We start from the raw sequence: 16,446 nt of genomic DNA on the forward strand, positions 1-16,446 counted from the left end.
GGATGAGGGCAAATCCTAGTTATCTGACTAGTAAGGAGCATAACTGAAACCCGGTAGATTGCTGTATCAGTATGCACATTGGCTGTGATCAGTTCAATTTAGGTGCTGTTGAGTTGCAAACCTACATAGAGTAAAACAATTGCATAATATTGGAAACCCACATGACAAAGGTTGCGGTGCCTACCATGATGTTAAATGTGTAAATATAAACCAAAATATTTAGCTTTTGTTTACAATACTTTACAACAGCTTTACTCTGAATACTACTTCTGACAGAAACTCCAACTATGCCAAGCATGCTCTGCATCAAATATTGTGTCAAAAGTACATGGAGAATACCAGTGGTATATTGGCCTCCAAAATGGCATTTGGTAATTTTATTGCCAGCAATAGGAATTTTGACCCCAGAAATCGTCCAAGTTGAAGTGGGGAATATCTCACATCAAGAAATTGCTAGCTGTCCTATCACTTAAGTCTTCTGGAGGATTTACATGACATCCAATACATGTTAGTTTATTGATGTGTTCTATTTCATCTACTGCTTGGTTGCTTTAATTATTTGAGGAAGAAAATAAAGCTCCATTGGAGTCAGCTTTAAGACACAGGAAGCAGATTGCCAGGTGAAGATGAGGCATTTCATTTTTCTCTTGAAAACTATGGAGATATGACCGACTACATGGTCAGGGAAGAAACATGTTTGCTAATTGCTGGAGCAAAATAATGACCAAAGTTTCCACTTTTTCTGTGGCACTGCAGGTCATAAAGAAGCGATGGAGAGAAAGTTGCATGATTATGATGATTGATGGAGGGCGGGGCCTGGGGCTGGAGAAAAAGGCGACTTTCCAAAGTCAAAATTGTTTATATACTCTTGACGCTGCGAATGGCTGGAGAGTTTGATGCAGAAGAATCCTATTCCTGAAGAATGAGGTTCTTTCCGCCCGCCCGCCCACCCACCGCAAAACCCCTTTTGTGCCTCGTTGACTCTTTGGAGTGGTAGTTTATTCATTTATATCCAGACCCAAAACAAGTAGCGGGAGAGAGAGAGAGAGAGAGAGAGCCTTGTAAGGCACTCTTTCTTATTCCTAACAATCAAATCATAGTTGAAAAGGGAGAATGTTGAATGTTGATCAACACTATCTCTCAAATGAGAAAAGAAGAGAATCCGAGGCTTTTAGTGGTGTGGCCAATGGCCAACATCTCTCCCTCTCTCTCAATATTTTCCAGGAGCTTATGGTTTATCTTGGGGGACGGGTGCTGCTATTAGTACGTGTATACATGCTGCACGATGTAAAATCTTAGTAATTCTTTTTCAAGAGGGGCCTCTTTTAAGGGATCCTAGAACCTATCCAATGATACATTAACCCTAACAATCCTAGTTGCTACTCATTTTTTCCATCTTGACTTGATGTGAGCTCAAGTGATGAGGCCAGGGCAAGTTATTCAGATTAAAATCATCACAGGGGAAAACAGACTGTTCCATTATTGTTTTCTGTACTTTGTTTTGTTCGGTGAATGCCAGTTTGACATTGGAGTATTTAAAATCTAGCTAGAATCGATTCCTCATGGCTGCTTAATTTTCAAATGGCCTCTGCTTTTTCCTTTCTATCTATATAAATCTGCCTCCTCTCAAGCCTTTACCTACAGCCTTGGCCTTCATAGTAATCAATAGAAAAAGAATGGTGGTGGACATGCAGGGCAAGCTTCGCCTAGCTCTTGGCTCGGTTAAGGACCATGCATCAATTGGTAAGGCCATGATTAATTACAACCATGATGGCAAAGGGTTTTCCGACATAGAGATTGCAGTGCTGCGTGCCACTGGCCATGATAACGGCCCCATAGAGGACAAATACATGCATGAGATCCTCTTCCTTGTCTCAAACTCCCCAGGATCCATCCCTTTTCTTGCTGAAAGGATTTCACGCCGCCTCTGCAAGACCAGAGACCGCCTGGTCGCCCTCAAAACTCTTTCGCTCATTCATCGTCTCTTCCGCGGCGGTAGCCGCTGCTTCGAGCAAGAGCTACGTAGGGCACATGTTTCCGGCCATCTCCAAATGAGCACCCAGTGTTTTCGCAAGAACTCATCAGACCCTTATTCGTTTTCATTCCTCCATAGCTATGCAGCTTATCTCGAAGAACGAGTGGGATGGGCCATTAACCAAGCAGGAAAACTAGAACCCGTCATGTTCAATGGCCTGGAGTTTCGATGTTATGAGCAGAAGTCTGTTGATATGGTGTATCGAAAGTTGCCCAAATGTCAAGCGTTCATAGATAGAGTCTTGGATTGTCAACCTCGTGATATTTTGCCTGCAGACAACTTGGCCCAAGCAGCCATTGGCCATACCTTGAAAGAGAGCTTCCAAGTTTACATTATGTATTGTGAAGGCATTGAAAATCTTGTCAACATGTTTTTTGATTTGACAATGGCAGCACGAAGTTTGGCATGCGACATACTCAAGAGGGCTTCTCGCCAAAGCAAAGAGCTTCATGATATGTATGAGAGTTGCAAACGAATTATTGAAAACAAGAGTCTGGAGTATCCCAGTGTGCGGATCATCACCATGGATCATGTTTTGGCATTGGAGCGTTGCTCCAACTTCATGTCAACAAGTTCATCATCATCAATAATGTGTAGGACTGTGGCCTCAGCACCGATTGGTAAAGAAAGCGAAAAGGAAGAAAATGGTGATATGAGTTGTTCGTCATCAACTCCATTTTCATGCACTCTGGAAACCAAAATAAGCAAGGTTTGGGTGGTTTTTGAAGAAGATTATGGTGACTCGCAGGTGGCCATGGATGCTGTATGATGGTGATCCTTATCCTTCTGCTCCGTTTAAGGTTAGGAAAGGTTGTCAATAGTAGAGAGATCAATCAAACTATCAACCCTTGAAGTGAGGAAGTAAAAGTTAAGAGAGAGGATTCAAACCTTCCTAAGGAGAGATGTCATGACCATTCAACCTATCTTGTTAAACCAATTACAATTCTTTCAAAGATTTAAAGTTATCCAAAATTCTTAAAATCTTATTATAATTCAACTTGAATATGCAATAAACATTTCATCTCAAAATAATTAATTTAATAAATTTTATCCTTAAGTTATCTTTATTTTTTATATTAATGACAATCATGTTTAACTAGAAGAGATTAGCCTGTCACTTACATTTACATTTTGCTTATTTAATTGTTTCAAAAGATGTTAAAAGAGATTTTAAGGTGATATTTTACTTTCTCTTATTTAACGATTAGATAATATAAATCTTGTTGGGTAATATTTCATGATTTTGGGGCGATACCCTTTAATTTAGTGATTAGAAAACTTGACTTGTTCATGATCCCTGATAGCTTGATCTACAAGAAAATCGACCATCATATTGTCCTTGTTTGCTTTTTGAGTTACATATACGATATCATATTCGCAGAACAAAACCTGTAACTGAGCTATTCTCCTAGACAATGATGGCTTCTGAAAGAATTGTAGTTAATGAGATCCATTCTCATTACCAACCAACCAAGTTGTATGATATAACATATATTGTTTGAGTCCATGAGTTGTCTGGGTCAAATGATGAGTACTTGAACTCATAATCAGTTTTTCTTGTTTAACCAACCTTGACAAGTAAAGGGATCCGCATTTCCTTCATTCTCAAGTTCACCAAACTACTTGTTTTTTGAAAAATAAAAACTCAAATTGTTATCATAATTTTCTTTATATTCATAGTTTAGAAATTTAGAAATAAGTAAGATTTGAAGGGATATTAATATATATATATATATATATATATTTCAAAGATAGAAAAGACATGATAGGTGTGAAGAATATTTAAATTTACTAGAATAAACAAAAAAAAAAGATCATTAATAATAATACATGAAAGACTTTCCTTGTGGTGATGTGAGGAGGTCCCAAGTACACCAAGGGTGCTTCCTTGTGGTTGTCTCTGGTTCCATTCCTTTGAAGGAAGCAAGTCAACAGAGCAGGTAAAAGTCTATTCCATTCCATTTTGTTACATCTTCCATGTGACCTTTATTAAAATTTAACAAGGCAAATGCCCTCTCATATCCTAACATCATTCATAAACCATTTTAATATACACATTCATAAACCCTACTATGTACACTAACATCATTGATATCCCATACTATTGCTCCACCTTAAGTTCACACACATGATAGACCCTAACACCATTGATTAAACATTCATATCAAGCAAAATGTTACAATAAATTACTACCAAATTTGTATAATTTCATTGACCAATACCTCTTCCTCGAATGGGACAAAATTTTAAACAAGATACTGCTTTTTGTATTATTGTTACATTTTTTTTTTATTATTAGAGGAAGCGGAATTTAAATCCTATAAGTAAGGAATCATGCACCAAACAATGAGCCAAACGCTCAGGTGCGTATTATTACTACATTTTCATTTTCCCTCTCCTTTTCTTTTATCTTTTTCCACTCAAGTATGGAACCAAAATCTATGTTGTTACAAGATAAATGCAGCTATGAATGATTATTATCTTTACAAATAACAGAAATTTAGCACAGTACAGCAATATCTGCGGTGGTAAAAATATTACAAGCTGATGGCCCTTGATGAAACCTCAGATTCACCCTCCTGCAGCTCCCCTTCTACTGATGCAAGGTTTTCCTAAAAACAAGTACAAGCGCAGTTCTGAGAATTACCAAATAATGTCTTAATGATGCCAAAATTGATTCCATAAGTGACTTAACACCAAAGTAACTACAGTAAATTATGTCGGGGCTTTCGATATGAAATTATTTTTTCCCTGGGCAAGGATGCTTTTTCCTACATTAGATACACTACTATAAGAGCATCTTAGAAGCCAGTTGTGTCAATGAATAGCCGTTGATATATGATCAAAAAGACGCAGATAATATGCACAAAGTCTAATGCATATTTATTATATGCAAAAACATACCGCAGAATCTTTCAACTTGGCTTCAGCAAAGTAATTCTCCAAAGCACCATCTCCACGAAGAATCTTCCCTCCACATCCGGGGATATTTGTTGAACCCACTGACTCCTCATCAACCACAACAGCATCTACTCTATTGTTTCCAGTCTTTGCATCTGGAATCTGAAACATGCACGTGTCAGAATGCTTTAGACCATGAAGCTTTTAGTTTCATAACAATACATCTATGCCGGAATCATATGCTTGATCCCAATTCATTCAAAACTTAGTATGACCCTCCAATACCTCATACATGGCTTCAGTAAGAATGCCTTCCAGTATAGCTCTTAAACCCCTGGCACCAGTATTCTTAGCCATTGCCTTTTTGGCAATTAGTCTCAATGCTTTAGATGTAAAATGTAGCTTCACCTGAAATTAGAGAAGCAATTATGTAATGGTCAGAGATCTAATTCAAATTAACATAATATTTATCACGTAGAGGGGGAGATCAGAGAGAACATGAACAAGCAGAGGCAACTTACCTTGTTCATGCTAAATAACTTCCTGTACTGCTTTCCAAGAGCATTTTTTGGTTCTGTGAGCACCTGTAGCACAAATTTTTCTCAACAACTAGTAAACATAAAAGGAAAATATTGATTAATTCATAGTTGTTAACAGGTTTACTCTAAAGCCCAGTTTGATCAACTGATGCAGAATGCAAAGAAGCAAAGACTCAAGCATAAAGACAGCCTTTTTAATGCCTTTAACTTGAATAATTTGCAACAATTAACTCTCAACCCAACTCAACAAAGGCATAATCCAAACTAATTGGGTTCCACTACAGGATTCCATTTTCTACATTCCCTTTAGTTAAAGGGCTATATCCTCCAAAGATGTAAAGCACTGTGAAATCGTTTTTATCACTTTTACCCAAAAATTTTGGTCTACCTCTTACCTGTTCTCATTCTTTCTACTTGGAGAAAAACATTTTTGCGTACCAGTAATCCTAGGCTGACAGTGCACATGATCTAACCATCTATGTCGTACTTCCCTTATTTTATCAAGTAATAGCAACCCTACTTTCTTACAAATAACTGATCACTTCCTGACATATTTTTGTCCAAACCTGACATTTAATTTTACACAAACTGACTGTTTCCCATACCATTTGCAAACGATCAGAGCTATCATCAGCCTTGCACTTCCTTATCATGAACAGTTGTTACATTTTTTTTTTAAGGGGTGCAACACGAAGACTTCCCAGGAGGTCAGCCATCCTAGTACTACTCTCGCCCAAGCACGCTTAACTGCAGAGTTGTGATGGGATCCGGTGCATTAGTGCTGGTATGATCGCATTGCATGTTAGGATTTTCATCATCTTTCCATAAACAGTCGGGAAAGAACAGAACAATAATATAAATCTTAGAGATAGCACAATGGTCCCTATCATATACCTAAAAGGATTAAACTAACAGGAAAAACATGCACACACATGCACACCAAAGAAAAAAAGTGAAGAAATATTACCTGCATAAGTTGATCTTCAGTTAAAGCCGACAAACTAACTAATATTGGAAACCGCCCTATAAACTCTGGTATGAGGCCATATGCAATAAGATCCGAACTCTCAACCTGAAATGAAAATGTAACTTACAGGTTCATCTCAAGGAAAACTTTAGCAATGGCTATCCTTTTCAGGAATATCGGGGAGAGCATATTACATATTTATTTAGGTTGTACTATCATTAGAGAGAAAGAAGTAGGCAATAAAATTTATATTTCTTTTTTTTAGTAACTTCTTATGGTCTTTATTCTCACCGATTCAAGCAAAGACGATGTCACAGCAGCATTTGTTACCCCAGTGGCCCTCATATTAGCTCGAACAGGTGCTCCAAAACCAATTGAAGAATCTTGCCGTCTGGTTAACAACACAATATGTTTAAACTCCCTCAAACTGAACGAATACCATTTGACAGAGAATTCTTATGGTAAAATATTTTAAGGCTTTACCTCTCTGAAATTGTTTTATCAAGATCAACAAATGCTCCACCACAAATGAAAAGGATGTCTTTTGTATCTATCTGCAGATTATTTACATCCATTTAATAGTAGTAGCAAAAATTAACTATTCTGAAAATAATGGTTCTACCTTAAAATGAATTACTTATTCCTAAGTTCAAACTAAAATCTTTTCTACAACGAAAATACCAAATCAAACATATAATGACAAACTTTAAAAGTCAAAAGAGTAGAAAAATAAACTGTAGTTGTATTGCACGTATTTCATAGACCTTTTATTTCTTAATTTTTTTGATCAACACCTACTACATGAACAAATCTTCAAAAACAGGGAGGAAAAGAGAAATTTAAACAAAAAGCTAAAGTTGACAAACGAAGAGCAGAGCAGTGCCAACAAAAACTGTATAGGATGTAGGTACTATCATTTTTTACTTTTGTTTCTTATAAACTACTAATGAAACTGTAGAAGTTTTCATTCAACATCCAAAGAAACATAATAGTCAAATTGTATACCTAAATTTTTCTTATGAAAAAGTGAACAGGTATAATTTTTCTCTAAGTTATATGGAATTCTCTTTTCCCTTTTAGAAGCAATAGTTTGGTTTATTTGGAGTTGAGAAGAAAAGCATTCTGGATTTTAATAGGTGGGAATACAATACTACAAAGTATTCTGTTGGAAGTTTTAGGTCAAATTTATCAAAACTCTTATTGGTCAAAAAAAAATCCATTTTTTCTATTAGAATTCTATTGCTTAGAATTACATGGTTATTAGGTGCACTGCAAGTACTCTTCATAGAGAAAAAATTCTTAGTGCTAAAAAATTTTTAGTGCGTGCATACACAATTCTATAAATATAAAGAGGGCTTCAATTATCAGGAATTATGAGAGATGTGCTTTCAGGAGGACTGTAAAGATTTATGAGGGCTGAAGAGAACGCTGAGTTATATGGAATAGGACTCATTAGATAGAGTTTCATTAGGGAGCATGAAAATAGGGATAATTCAAGGCACAGGTTTCAATGTTTTAAGCTCTTGTAAATTCTCTACTGTTACAAATTTACAACGAGTTTCTGTCATCCTTGACATAAAGAAAACAGTATTGAACAACATTCAATACTCATCTCATTTGTGCATTGTCAATTATTATATGCATGCGTAATCTATAATTTATTGCTCTTGATATCGTATGCACTTCTACTCAAAATCCCAACAAGCAGTATCAAAGCTAATGGTTTGATTGGGGATTGCTGGTGCAGGTTGTATCCTTGAGATTGGAGATACACAAGAGGAAATTCATTGCAACAAGATTTAAATTGTAGGTAGATCAATTCTCAATTGACCTCTTGGTGCTTCAATAATTTTAGATTCTGGATTTTGATAAATATTTTCAGAATCTCAACATAACAGCACACCAAATGCCTCAAAGATCTCCTCACTACTCTAAAACATCTCTTTAAAAAGGAAAAGAGAATGTTATTTATTCATGTTATATAAATAAATTAAACAGATAAGGTTATTGATGGTGGATGTTGTAAAACTTGAACAAATGTCTTACCATTTATAAATATTTGTTTATAACATATCATTTGGGCTTGTAGAGGACGTAATGCAGAGCTCTTACCATTTACAAAGTCTCAATTCCTTACAAGCAAGTTAAAGAATTTTCCAACGATAGCCAGGACAAAATTATCTACACTATCAATCTAGTTTGCTTGTACACTAAGGGAAAGAAAATGCTTAATAGTTCGATATAAATTTTGAAGTATGTACCTTTCCTTTGGGAATTGACTAATTCTTGAAAGAATTTTGTGATATATCTTTGGCAGGGCTTAAAGTTGAATGCACTAACAAGCAACAATCCTAAATGCATATAAAAAATAAAACCCTAAAAGAATTTGGGCCATTATATGTTGAAACAGTCTTTCCAATATATTAGAAAAAATATTATACAGTTGCTGAAGTAAAAAGCATACAGTAGGTTGTAAATATACAACACAGAGATATTAATCATATAGATACATTCATGAATGAGATAATAAATAAAAAAAGTACCTGTATATTATCGCCCCGAGGATGCTTCCTTGCTCCCTTCTCAGGAACATTTACAATCTGGTCAAAGAAACATTTATCAACTGTGAGGCAGCTAGTAAGGATGCAGCTGAAAACCTCAAAATAGGTTGGAAAAAGAAAAGGAAAAATCAAGTAGAGAGAGAGGCAAACCAACAAATATTCAACATTTTTGTAGATCATATTATGTTACATATCCCAATTGTGACTTTCAACTATTCACGTTTCATTCATAAAGGTTCCCAAGTTGAACTAGATTTTTATACAAAATCAATGCATATATCACATGCTACACTACATAATTTTACCTCTCAGCCAAAGTCCTGGACAATAAAAGAAAAAGAAAAGAATAAAATAAAATGAAATTTTATGTTATTTTCCCATTTCCTTTCTATTATAGAAACCAAAAGGAATTTCAATATCATTATTTGGGTGTAAAGAATTCTAGTTTATGTGGTCAGAGTTCAATATGAATTTAGGTTTTTGGATTTGATAAGTGATAGTTCCTGACTGTCTACTGAAAATAAAGTTTGTATGCAATAGTTGATTTTATTATCCTCTTTGAGATCCACTTATTCTGGCTTCATCTCAACCTATCGCTTCTTCAGATTAAACCTCTACTAAACACGTACTGCCTGCAGTGCCATGAAAGCAAACCATTATTCTTCAGCTGATAGACTAGCTCAAAAGGTTATTTTTATCCTGCTGTTTTTTTTAGGAAAAAATAAACTGGCTACTCTCTCTCTACATATAGCTCAGAAGTTAGAAGAATAACCAGCATCACCAGCTGTTAACTCAAACCCTAGATAATTCTTAAACTAGCTACCTAGTAATTAAGGGAAAAGCTCAGAAACTATGCAACCACTTTGACCGCTTTTGGAAGGGCATTTTGCAGATATTGATAATTAAAAAGGTTCCTAAAGTGAGACAGAAAAAGATTTTCCTTCACAAGCATTATCAAATTAAAAAAGCACAACCAATGAACTCACAGTTCCTTCCAACATTTTCAATAATGCTTGCTGAACTCCCTCCCCTGAAACATCCCTGCTAATGTTTAAGCTCTCCGCCTGCAAAAGTACTTCAACATTTTAAGAATATTTTAGGTCCAAAATTAATCCTGGATTAAACTGTAAAATCAGTAATATCAGTTGCTCCATCAAAAAAGAAAGAATGAAAGAGAGCTAAATTATTGCAGAACCTTCTTAGTTATCTTGTCAACTTCATCAATGTAAACCATTCCTTGTTGAGCCGCTTCTACATTGAACTCAGCTACCTAGATGTACATTGAAAAGCAAAAATATGTGAATACTGATATATGGATACATAACCTATAGCGTGCACTCTCTGCTTCTAAATACCTTCTTTAATTCTAACATGTTTGACTTTACTCAAAGACATACAACAATTAGGGAAGTTCTGATGTAGAACAACTAGGGGGAAGAGATAGAAAATAGAAATTTAGAGGGAAAATCAGAAAGAGACAAGTAATTAGGGAGGAATTGAGGAAATTGGGTGAGAAACAGAAGAACTAGGGGACCAAATTAGAAAGAACAAATACAGGGAGAAATATCACTAATCAATATATCAAAAATCTAAAATAGCCTATATATATGAGAAAATTTCAACCAAACCCGTAAAACATAAAATTAAGTCCTAGATAACTTAATCTTTCAATTAGCATATTTCTATCCTCCAGCAAGTTCTTTATTTGTTTCATTTCTTTACAACACTCTAGCACATGCTTGAGAGCATGTAACAATCCTGACCAGATATCATGGTAGGATCATGATCAATATATTACAGAGAAACCCACAGATTTATCATCAAGTACATTCAAAGTACTTTCACAATATTAAATCAAGCTTATTATGCACCTAAACGCATGATACTAGGAAGGTTTAAATGATGTGAACAAAGACCATCAGTAATAACAGTAACAGTTTACACCAACTATGGAAATGAGCGCTAGAAGACATCCTTAGAAATGAGGTATTAGAGCTGGAATTCAGAGTGTATGGGTTACAAATTGAGGTATTGAAGTCTCATTGGTCAGGAGCAGATGCCTGGAACCAGAGGTTTGTCTTCCCACTCCCTCATCGTACTAAGGCAATTTGTTTCCTAAGAAATGAGATGATAATGAGAATCTACCTATTAACTCCAATGAGGCAAAGAATTAAAGTAAATACCGAAAGTAGTTTGTACAATATCGATTCAACATCCTCACCAACATAACCAGCCTGCATAAAGGAACAATTTGCCTATTAAATGGGACAGCCAAAAATAAGAAGAAATATTTTGCTAAGAGAACTGAGGCTACGGTCAATCATAAAGGCAAAAATGTATAATAGTAAAAGTACATTCTAGGACCTCAGATGAGTTGATCACAAGGCATCAAATCAAAGTAATACCTGACTTTCCATACTTAATAAGATGCTATTATGGCTAGGAAGATATCAAACAATTCAAATCATCAGGTAAACTACTTCAACAAGCTCGAGCTTGAATGTTAAAAGTTGCTACTAAGATAATTTGTACATGGTAATCTATAAACATATTCAAGTCTTGAGAAGGAGAGGGTGGTGTTTAAAGAACGGGAGAGAACTACCTTCCCTTACATAGCTCAACCCAATGTGCTTTCACATGCATCAGAAATATGTATTTTACAAGATTTTCACAGATTAATGCGAACTATGGACTTGCCTGTGTCAAAGTTGTTGCATCAGCAATGACAAAAGGAACATTGACAAAGCGAGCCAGAGTTTTTGCTAATAAAGTCTTTCCTGTTGTAGGATACGTGCATGCATAAGAAAGGGAATCCAACAACGTAATTTCATGCATTCAACTAGTTAATAATGAAGACTGTATACCAGAGCCAGTTGGTCCGACCAAGAGCACATTGCTTTTCTCTAACTCCACCTTGTCGTCATCATCAATTGATTCTAAACTTCCTGCTTCTGCTCCTGACCTAGCATTCAAATCCATGACCTCAGTTCTCTCTACATCTATGTTGTATATCAGTTTACTCAATAGAATACAATTAACCTAAGATAACCAAAATCAGATGAAAAATTCAGAATGAATATGGAAACTAACCCTTTCTGCAATGAGGCATGGTATATTCTTTTATAGTGGTTATAAACGGCAACAGACAGCACCTGCAACAATGATTTATCACATTCAGAGGGTTTTTTTTTTTTTTTTCACTCCTATAATTTGTAATGTTGAGATATACAATTAGTCGAGTGAGTACTACTAATTATTATTCTATTATAATTAACACACCACCTTCTTTGCCCTGCGCTGGCCTATAACGAACTGGTCAAGGCCCTTGCAAATCTCCTTGGGCGTAGGCAAATCCTTCCCCAAATTGGCCCCGCCCAACCACGCACCACTACCATGGTCTTCCTTGGGCCCCGTAGCCCGTATGACATTAACTCCGGGTGCAAAGGGCGGGCCGGGAGGAGAATGCACAGCGATGCCATTCCCGGGAGGGGGAGGCGTTGAAGGAGGTGGAGTTGGCGGCCAGTTCTCGGATCTGAGATTGTCCCAAAAGGATAACCTAAGCCTGTTCCGTGGAGAAGCAGAAGAAGTTTTGGGATTGGACTTATGGTTTTGGTGGCGGCCAATCTCCATGAACGTTCCCTGGAGAGGGGATATCCGAAAGTGGTAGGGGGTTTTGCAAGTGGGGCAGAAATTGAGGGGCGCGGAGGTAGAGGTCGGGGTGGATTTGCTGCCGCTAGAATTACTGTTAGTGTCATCAGATTGATCATCACCGCGAGCGGTAGCATGAGGAAAATTCAAATTGAAAGAATTGTGGCGATTGGAGAAGACAAGATCCATGGGGTTAAGGGAGGAGCAACGAGGGCAATTGGTCTCCGCTTTCATCTTTCGCCTAGCAGTAGAGGTAGTAGTAGTGGAATTCGTGGTGGTTGGGGAGTTGCTACCGTCATCGTTGCGGTTGTCGCCTCCCCCTTTGTCCCACTTGTACCGCTCTTGAATTCCTATTCCTATGAGGGAATGATGGCATCCCAAGCACTCCATGGAATTCAAATGCGCCCAGATCTTGTGCCTCGGGGAGAGTAAGGGCAGCTTCCTCCATCTCCACATCCCAGTCCCAGACATTTGAAATGACAATGAAATGAAAACAAAAACAAATTTATTTTATTTATTCAGAATTCTTTGGACATAATACTAGAGAATTAAATCAATGGGTAAGCATTTGTTTCTTCAGAGGAAGTTGATTTACAATTATATATAAAGGGAGAAGACGAGGAGCGAATTACGGATTGGCGGGACGAGGAGGAAGAGCTGAAATTGGGAATTGACATGCACCATTACTTAACCCAAATACACTATAAATCTAGAATCAAAAACATGATGATAGCCTTAACAGGAGGAGTTTGCGAGCGAGCGAGCGAGAGAGAGTGTTTAAAGGAGAGTTCATGGAAGCAAAGCAAGTTAGTTGTCTGGTTTCCTAATTTTGTTACCCACTGCTAATATTTGATCAAATCAAAAATAAATAAATATATATATATATATATATATATATATATAGATGAAATACCTTTGACCGCCACGCCCAGACGGCTTACTTCACTTGTTCACCTACGTATCAGGCAACTACAGACACCGTTAAATAGCTAACAAGCTTGTCAAACAGACATTGCTGTCTGCATGATCTGATCATGTGTGTCACTGACAACTATCTATTTCCTACAACTAGCTTACCCCTTTTTCGATGACTCATTTTTGCTTCATTGCAAACTTTACTCTCGATTTGAGTCATCCTCCATGGGCTAAATAACTTATCATCATCTTCAATTGCATGCTTACCAACACTTTGCCTCCAGCCATGGTATGTCTTTGATTACGAATTCAATGCCATGTTTTCCTTGCAAGTCTTTATTTCAACCAATAAAGTAAAAAGGGTCCCGTCCTTGATTCCCTTACCAAGTATAATGTTTTAGGCAGTCTTAAAGTCTCTCAAGCCTAAACCTTTAACCTTCTCTTTTTCCTCTTCATCTTCTCCACTTGCTTTATTTCTGAAGCATTTTATACACTTTTTAGTTTGAATACAAAAGATTAACTTCATGTACTTACTTTGAATCAAATAATTGATTAACTCTATATATGTGCTTTAAATCAAATGATGGACTAACTCCATATACACACTTGGATTAATTGCTTTAAGATAAATTTCATTTCTATTCTAAGCCTTCAAATGATAAGCATTCTGTGTTACAACTTTTTAACTACAAAAGGTCATTTCTAATCAAATTCTCTCTTTGGTTGAAATGCTACGATCAAGTCATGTTGGTATTTCCATTAAGGTGGCATCAAGCCTTTTAAATCAACTAGTGAAGACCTCTCAGCTGCTAGCAATTTTTGACTCGGTGAAATTTCAACTTCATTCTCATTTTTCATCATACTTTTCATTCCTTTTCTGACTAACTCAACTATGTCGAGAGAGATTATATCAGCTAACATTATCTTAGGAAAGAAGCTCTTATAGATTATAATAGTTTCATTTCTTTTACTATAGTTTAGATGGCTTCAAGGCCGGTATGAACTAACTATATATCATAGGTTGTCTCAACCTTGGTCATTAACCTAGCCCCAACCTATATTTGGCTACACACCGTTAACCTGGTTTGGTTGAATCACTTGACCGAAATTATGTTGAGCACATAAATATGCCATTCTCTTGCATATCCAAGCATTTATTTGGTTGTGTCACTACACCTTGGTTACCCTATACCCCCAAGTCATAATTTGGCTGTGCCCTTATACTTTAGTTAACTTGGGTGCTTGAACCAGAGTTTTGTAAAGAACCAAAACTTTGATTTGTTTGATTGTAGATACTTGATTTTTTTTATTGTAGATATTTGATTTTGATTAATACATATTTTTTTAAAGAATTATTTTATAATATAATATTATACAGAGAACAATGAGAATAACCATTATAAGTAAAACACTATTTTATATAAAACAGTTAAAACAAGTGAAGTGCTACTTCACATAAAACACTAAAAATAAGTGGAGTACTACTCCATATGGAACAACTAATACAAGTAGAACAACTACTTTGAATAGAATAACTATTTCACATGGATGACAGTGAAAGTAACTCGGAATAAGTGGCAAGATTCATGGGTTAATTTCATCTCAGAAGGTTCGAGAGAGTTTAGTTTGGTGGCTCAGATATGGAAGTAGTTAAGGAGTCTTTCTATTAACATTTTCTTAAAGTATAAGTGTTTTACCCTTCTATCTTGTTCTCATATACTTATTCACATATACCCTTTTTTTCTAGCACTTATTCATATACAACTTCTTCTATTGTACCTTTTCAAGCATACCTCTTCTTTGTTACTTTTTACTCGAGAACAAGTCTTATTACACCTAATTATTACAATGATCATATAATAGGTTTCTAATTGTTACTTGACATTAACTTTCAATAATAGTTACCTAATATTAAAACTCTTCTTAATAAACTCGGTCATTACATGTGTTAAAGCCTTTTCTTGTAACTGCCATATTTGGCTCTATATATAGAACCTTCACAATTCAAATGGGGGCTCTTCCTCCAAAGAGCTAACAGATCCTCTAGAGCTTCTTTCTCTAATTCTCTTTTAGTTCTGAAGTCTTTTTTTATTTTCTGCCAACAGATACAATACTCAGTATTTCAGAAACTGCTCCAATCTTCCTCTCTACCTTTTCCAGTGCATGCTTTTACTTATTTACAATGCTTTCTCTCCCTATCACAAGAACTCCCTTTGCATTTTGACGACTCCGTTGGGGAGGACTGATTGTGTTAAGTAAAACACTTATTATCACAACTTTGCATTATTGGAAGGAATGGACAGTTTCTTTGGCAATGAAAATGCATCTATTCCCACCTACATCTAAAAGCTGATGAAAATGATCAAGCCTTCTAAAGAGAAAATGCAAATGTTGGAAGATAACAATAGGCGGATGTTAGAGACCTTATCTCAATTTGCATCCTCCACTACTACTACTTCTCAAGCTCAATACACTTTAATGGTGATGAGGATGCAATTGATGAATCCACTCCCCTAACTATAAACACAAATGTGAATGGAGAAAATGGAGAAAATGTAATTGATGTGGTAGGTGTTGGAAATCCCAATTTGAACAACTCTTCTATGGTAGTTAGGCCAGCAACTACCTCTACTACAATAATCCTACCAACTACTACTCAAGGCTTTGTGATAATGGAAGAGCTTCAAAAGTTACTAGATTAAAAGAACAAGAGATTCATCTTTTTTGAATTTGATCTTAAATTTCCTTACCGAGCAAGCACAGCAGTTAATCCATATCCTAAGGACTATAGTAATCCTAAATTCAAGCAATTCAATGGTAAGACCAATGATGCACGAGAGCATGTTATGAAGTTTATGGAAACACTTGGAGTAGTGGAAT

At 36.1% G+C, this 16,446-nt stretch overlaps 2 protein-coding genes and 1 pseudogene across 3 annotated transcripts; 1 reads left to right on the forward strand and 2 right to left on the reverse strand.

Moving 5' to 3' along the window:
- The first annotated feature begins 1,213 nt into the window (after window positions 1-1,213).
- LOC110428516 (ENTH/ANTH/VHS superfamily protein) lies at window positions 1,214-3,032 on the forward strand. The gene has a single exon (XM_021444359.2). It carries the CDS (start codon window positions 1,677-1,679, stop codon window positions 2,802-2,804), a length of 1,128 nt encoding a protein of 375 aa, XP_021300034.1. The 5' UTR covers window positions 1,214-1,676; the 3' UTR covers window positions 2,805-3,032.
- A 1,190-nt stretch (window positions 3,033-4,222) lies between these two features.
- On the reverse strand, window positions 4,223-13,574 carry LOC110428502 (CLP protease regulatory subunit CLPX1, mitochondrial-like). 2 transcript variants are annotated; one of them, XM_021444340.2, is made up of 15 exons: window positions 12,286-13,574; window positions 12,094-12,155; window positions 11,868-11,965; window positions 11,701-11,780; window positions 11,187-11,237; window positions 10,199-10,273; window positions 9,990-10,067; window positions 8,986-9,042; window positions 6,926-6,996; window positions 6,734-6,833; window positions 6,443-6,547; window positions 5,458-5,520; window positions 5,222-5,344; window positions 4,940-5,098; window positions 4,223-4,647 (listed from the first exon to the last, which is right to left on the reverse strand). In XM_021444340.2, the coding sequence occupies exons 1-15, from the start codon at window positions 13,120-13,122 to the stop codon at window positions 4,573-4,575; spliced, it is 2,034 nt and encodes a 677-aa protein (XP_021300015.1). In that variant the 5' UTR covers window positions 13,123-13,574; the 3' UTR covers window positions 4,223-4,572. The 2 variants fall into 2 exon arrangements, with proteins under 2 accessions (XP_021300015.1, XP_021300016.1); XM_021444341.2 differs by having other exon boundaries at window positions 4,226-4,647; window positions 11,868-11,960; window positions 12,286-12,423.
- Window positions 6,155-6,273, reverse strand: LOC149526233 (5S ribosomal RNA; annotated as a pseudogene).
- Window positions 13,575-16,446: the final 2,872 nt, after the last annotated feature.

The sequence above is a fragment of the Theobroma umbraticum genome, unplaced genomic scaffold (assembly GCF_002168275.2).
Source record: "Theobroma umbraticum cultivar Fairchild unplaced genomic scaffold, ASM216827v3 scaffold_459.0, whole genome shotgun sequence".
Taxonomy (NCBI): Eukaryota; Viridiplantae; Streptophyta; class Magnoliopsida; order Malvales; family Malvaceae; genus Theobroma; species Theobroma umbraticum.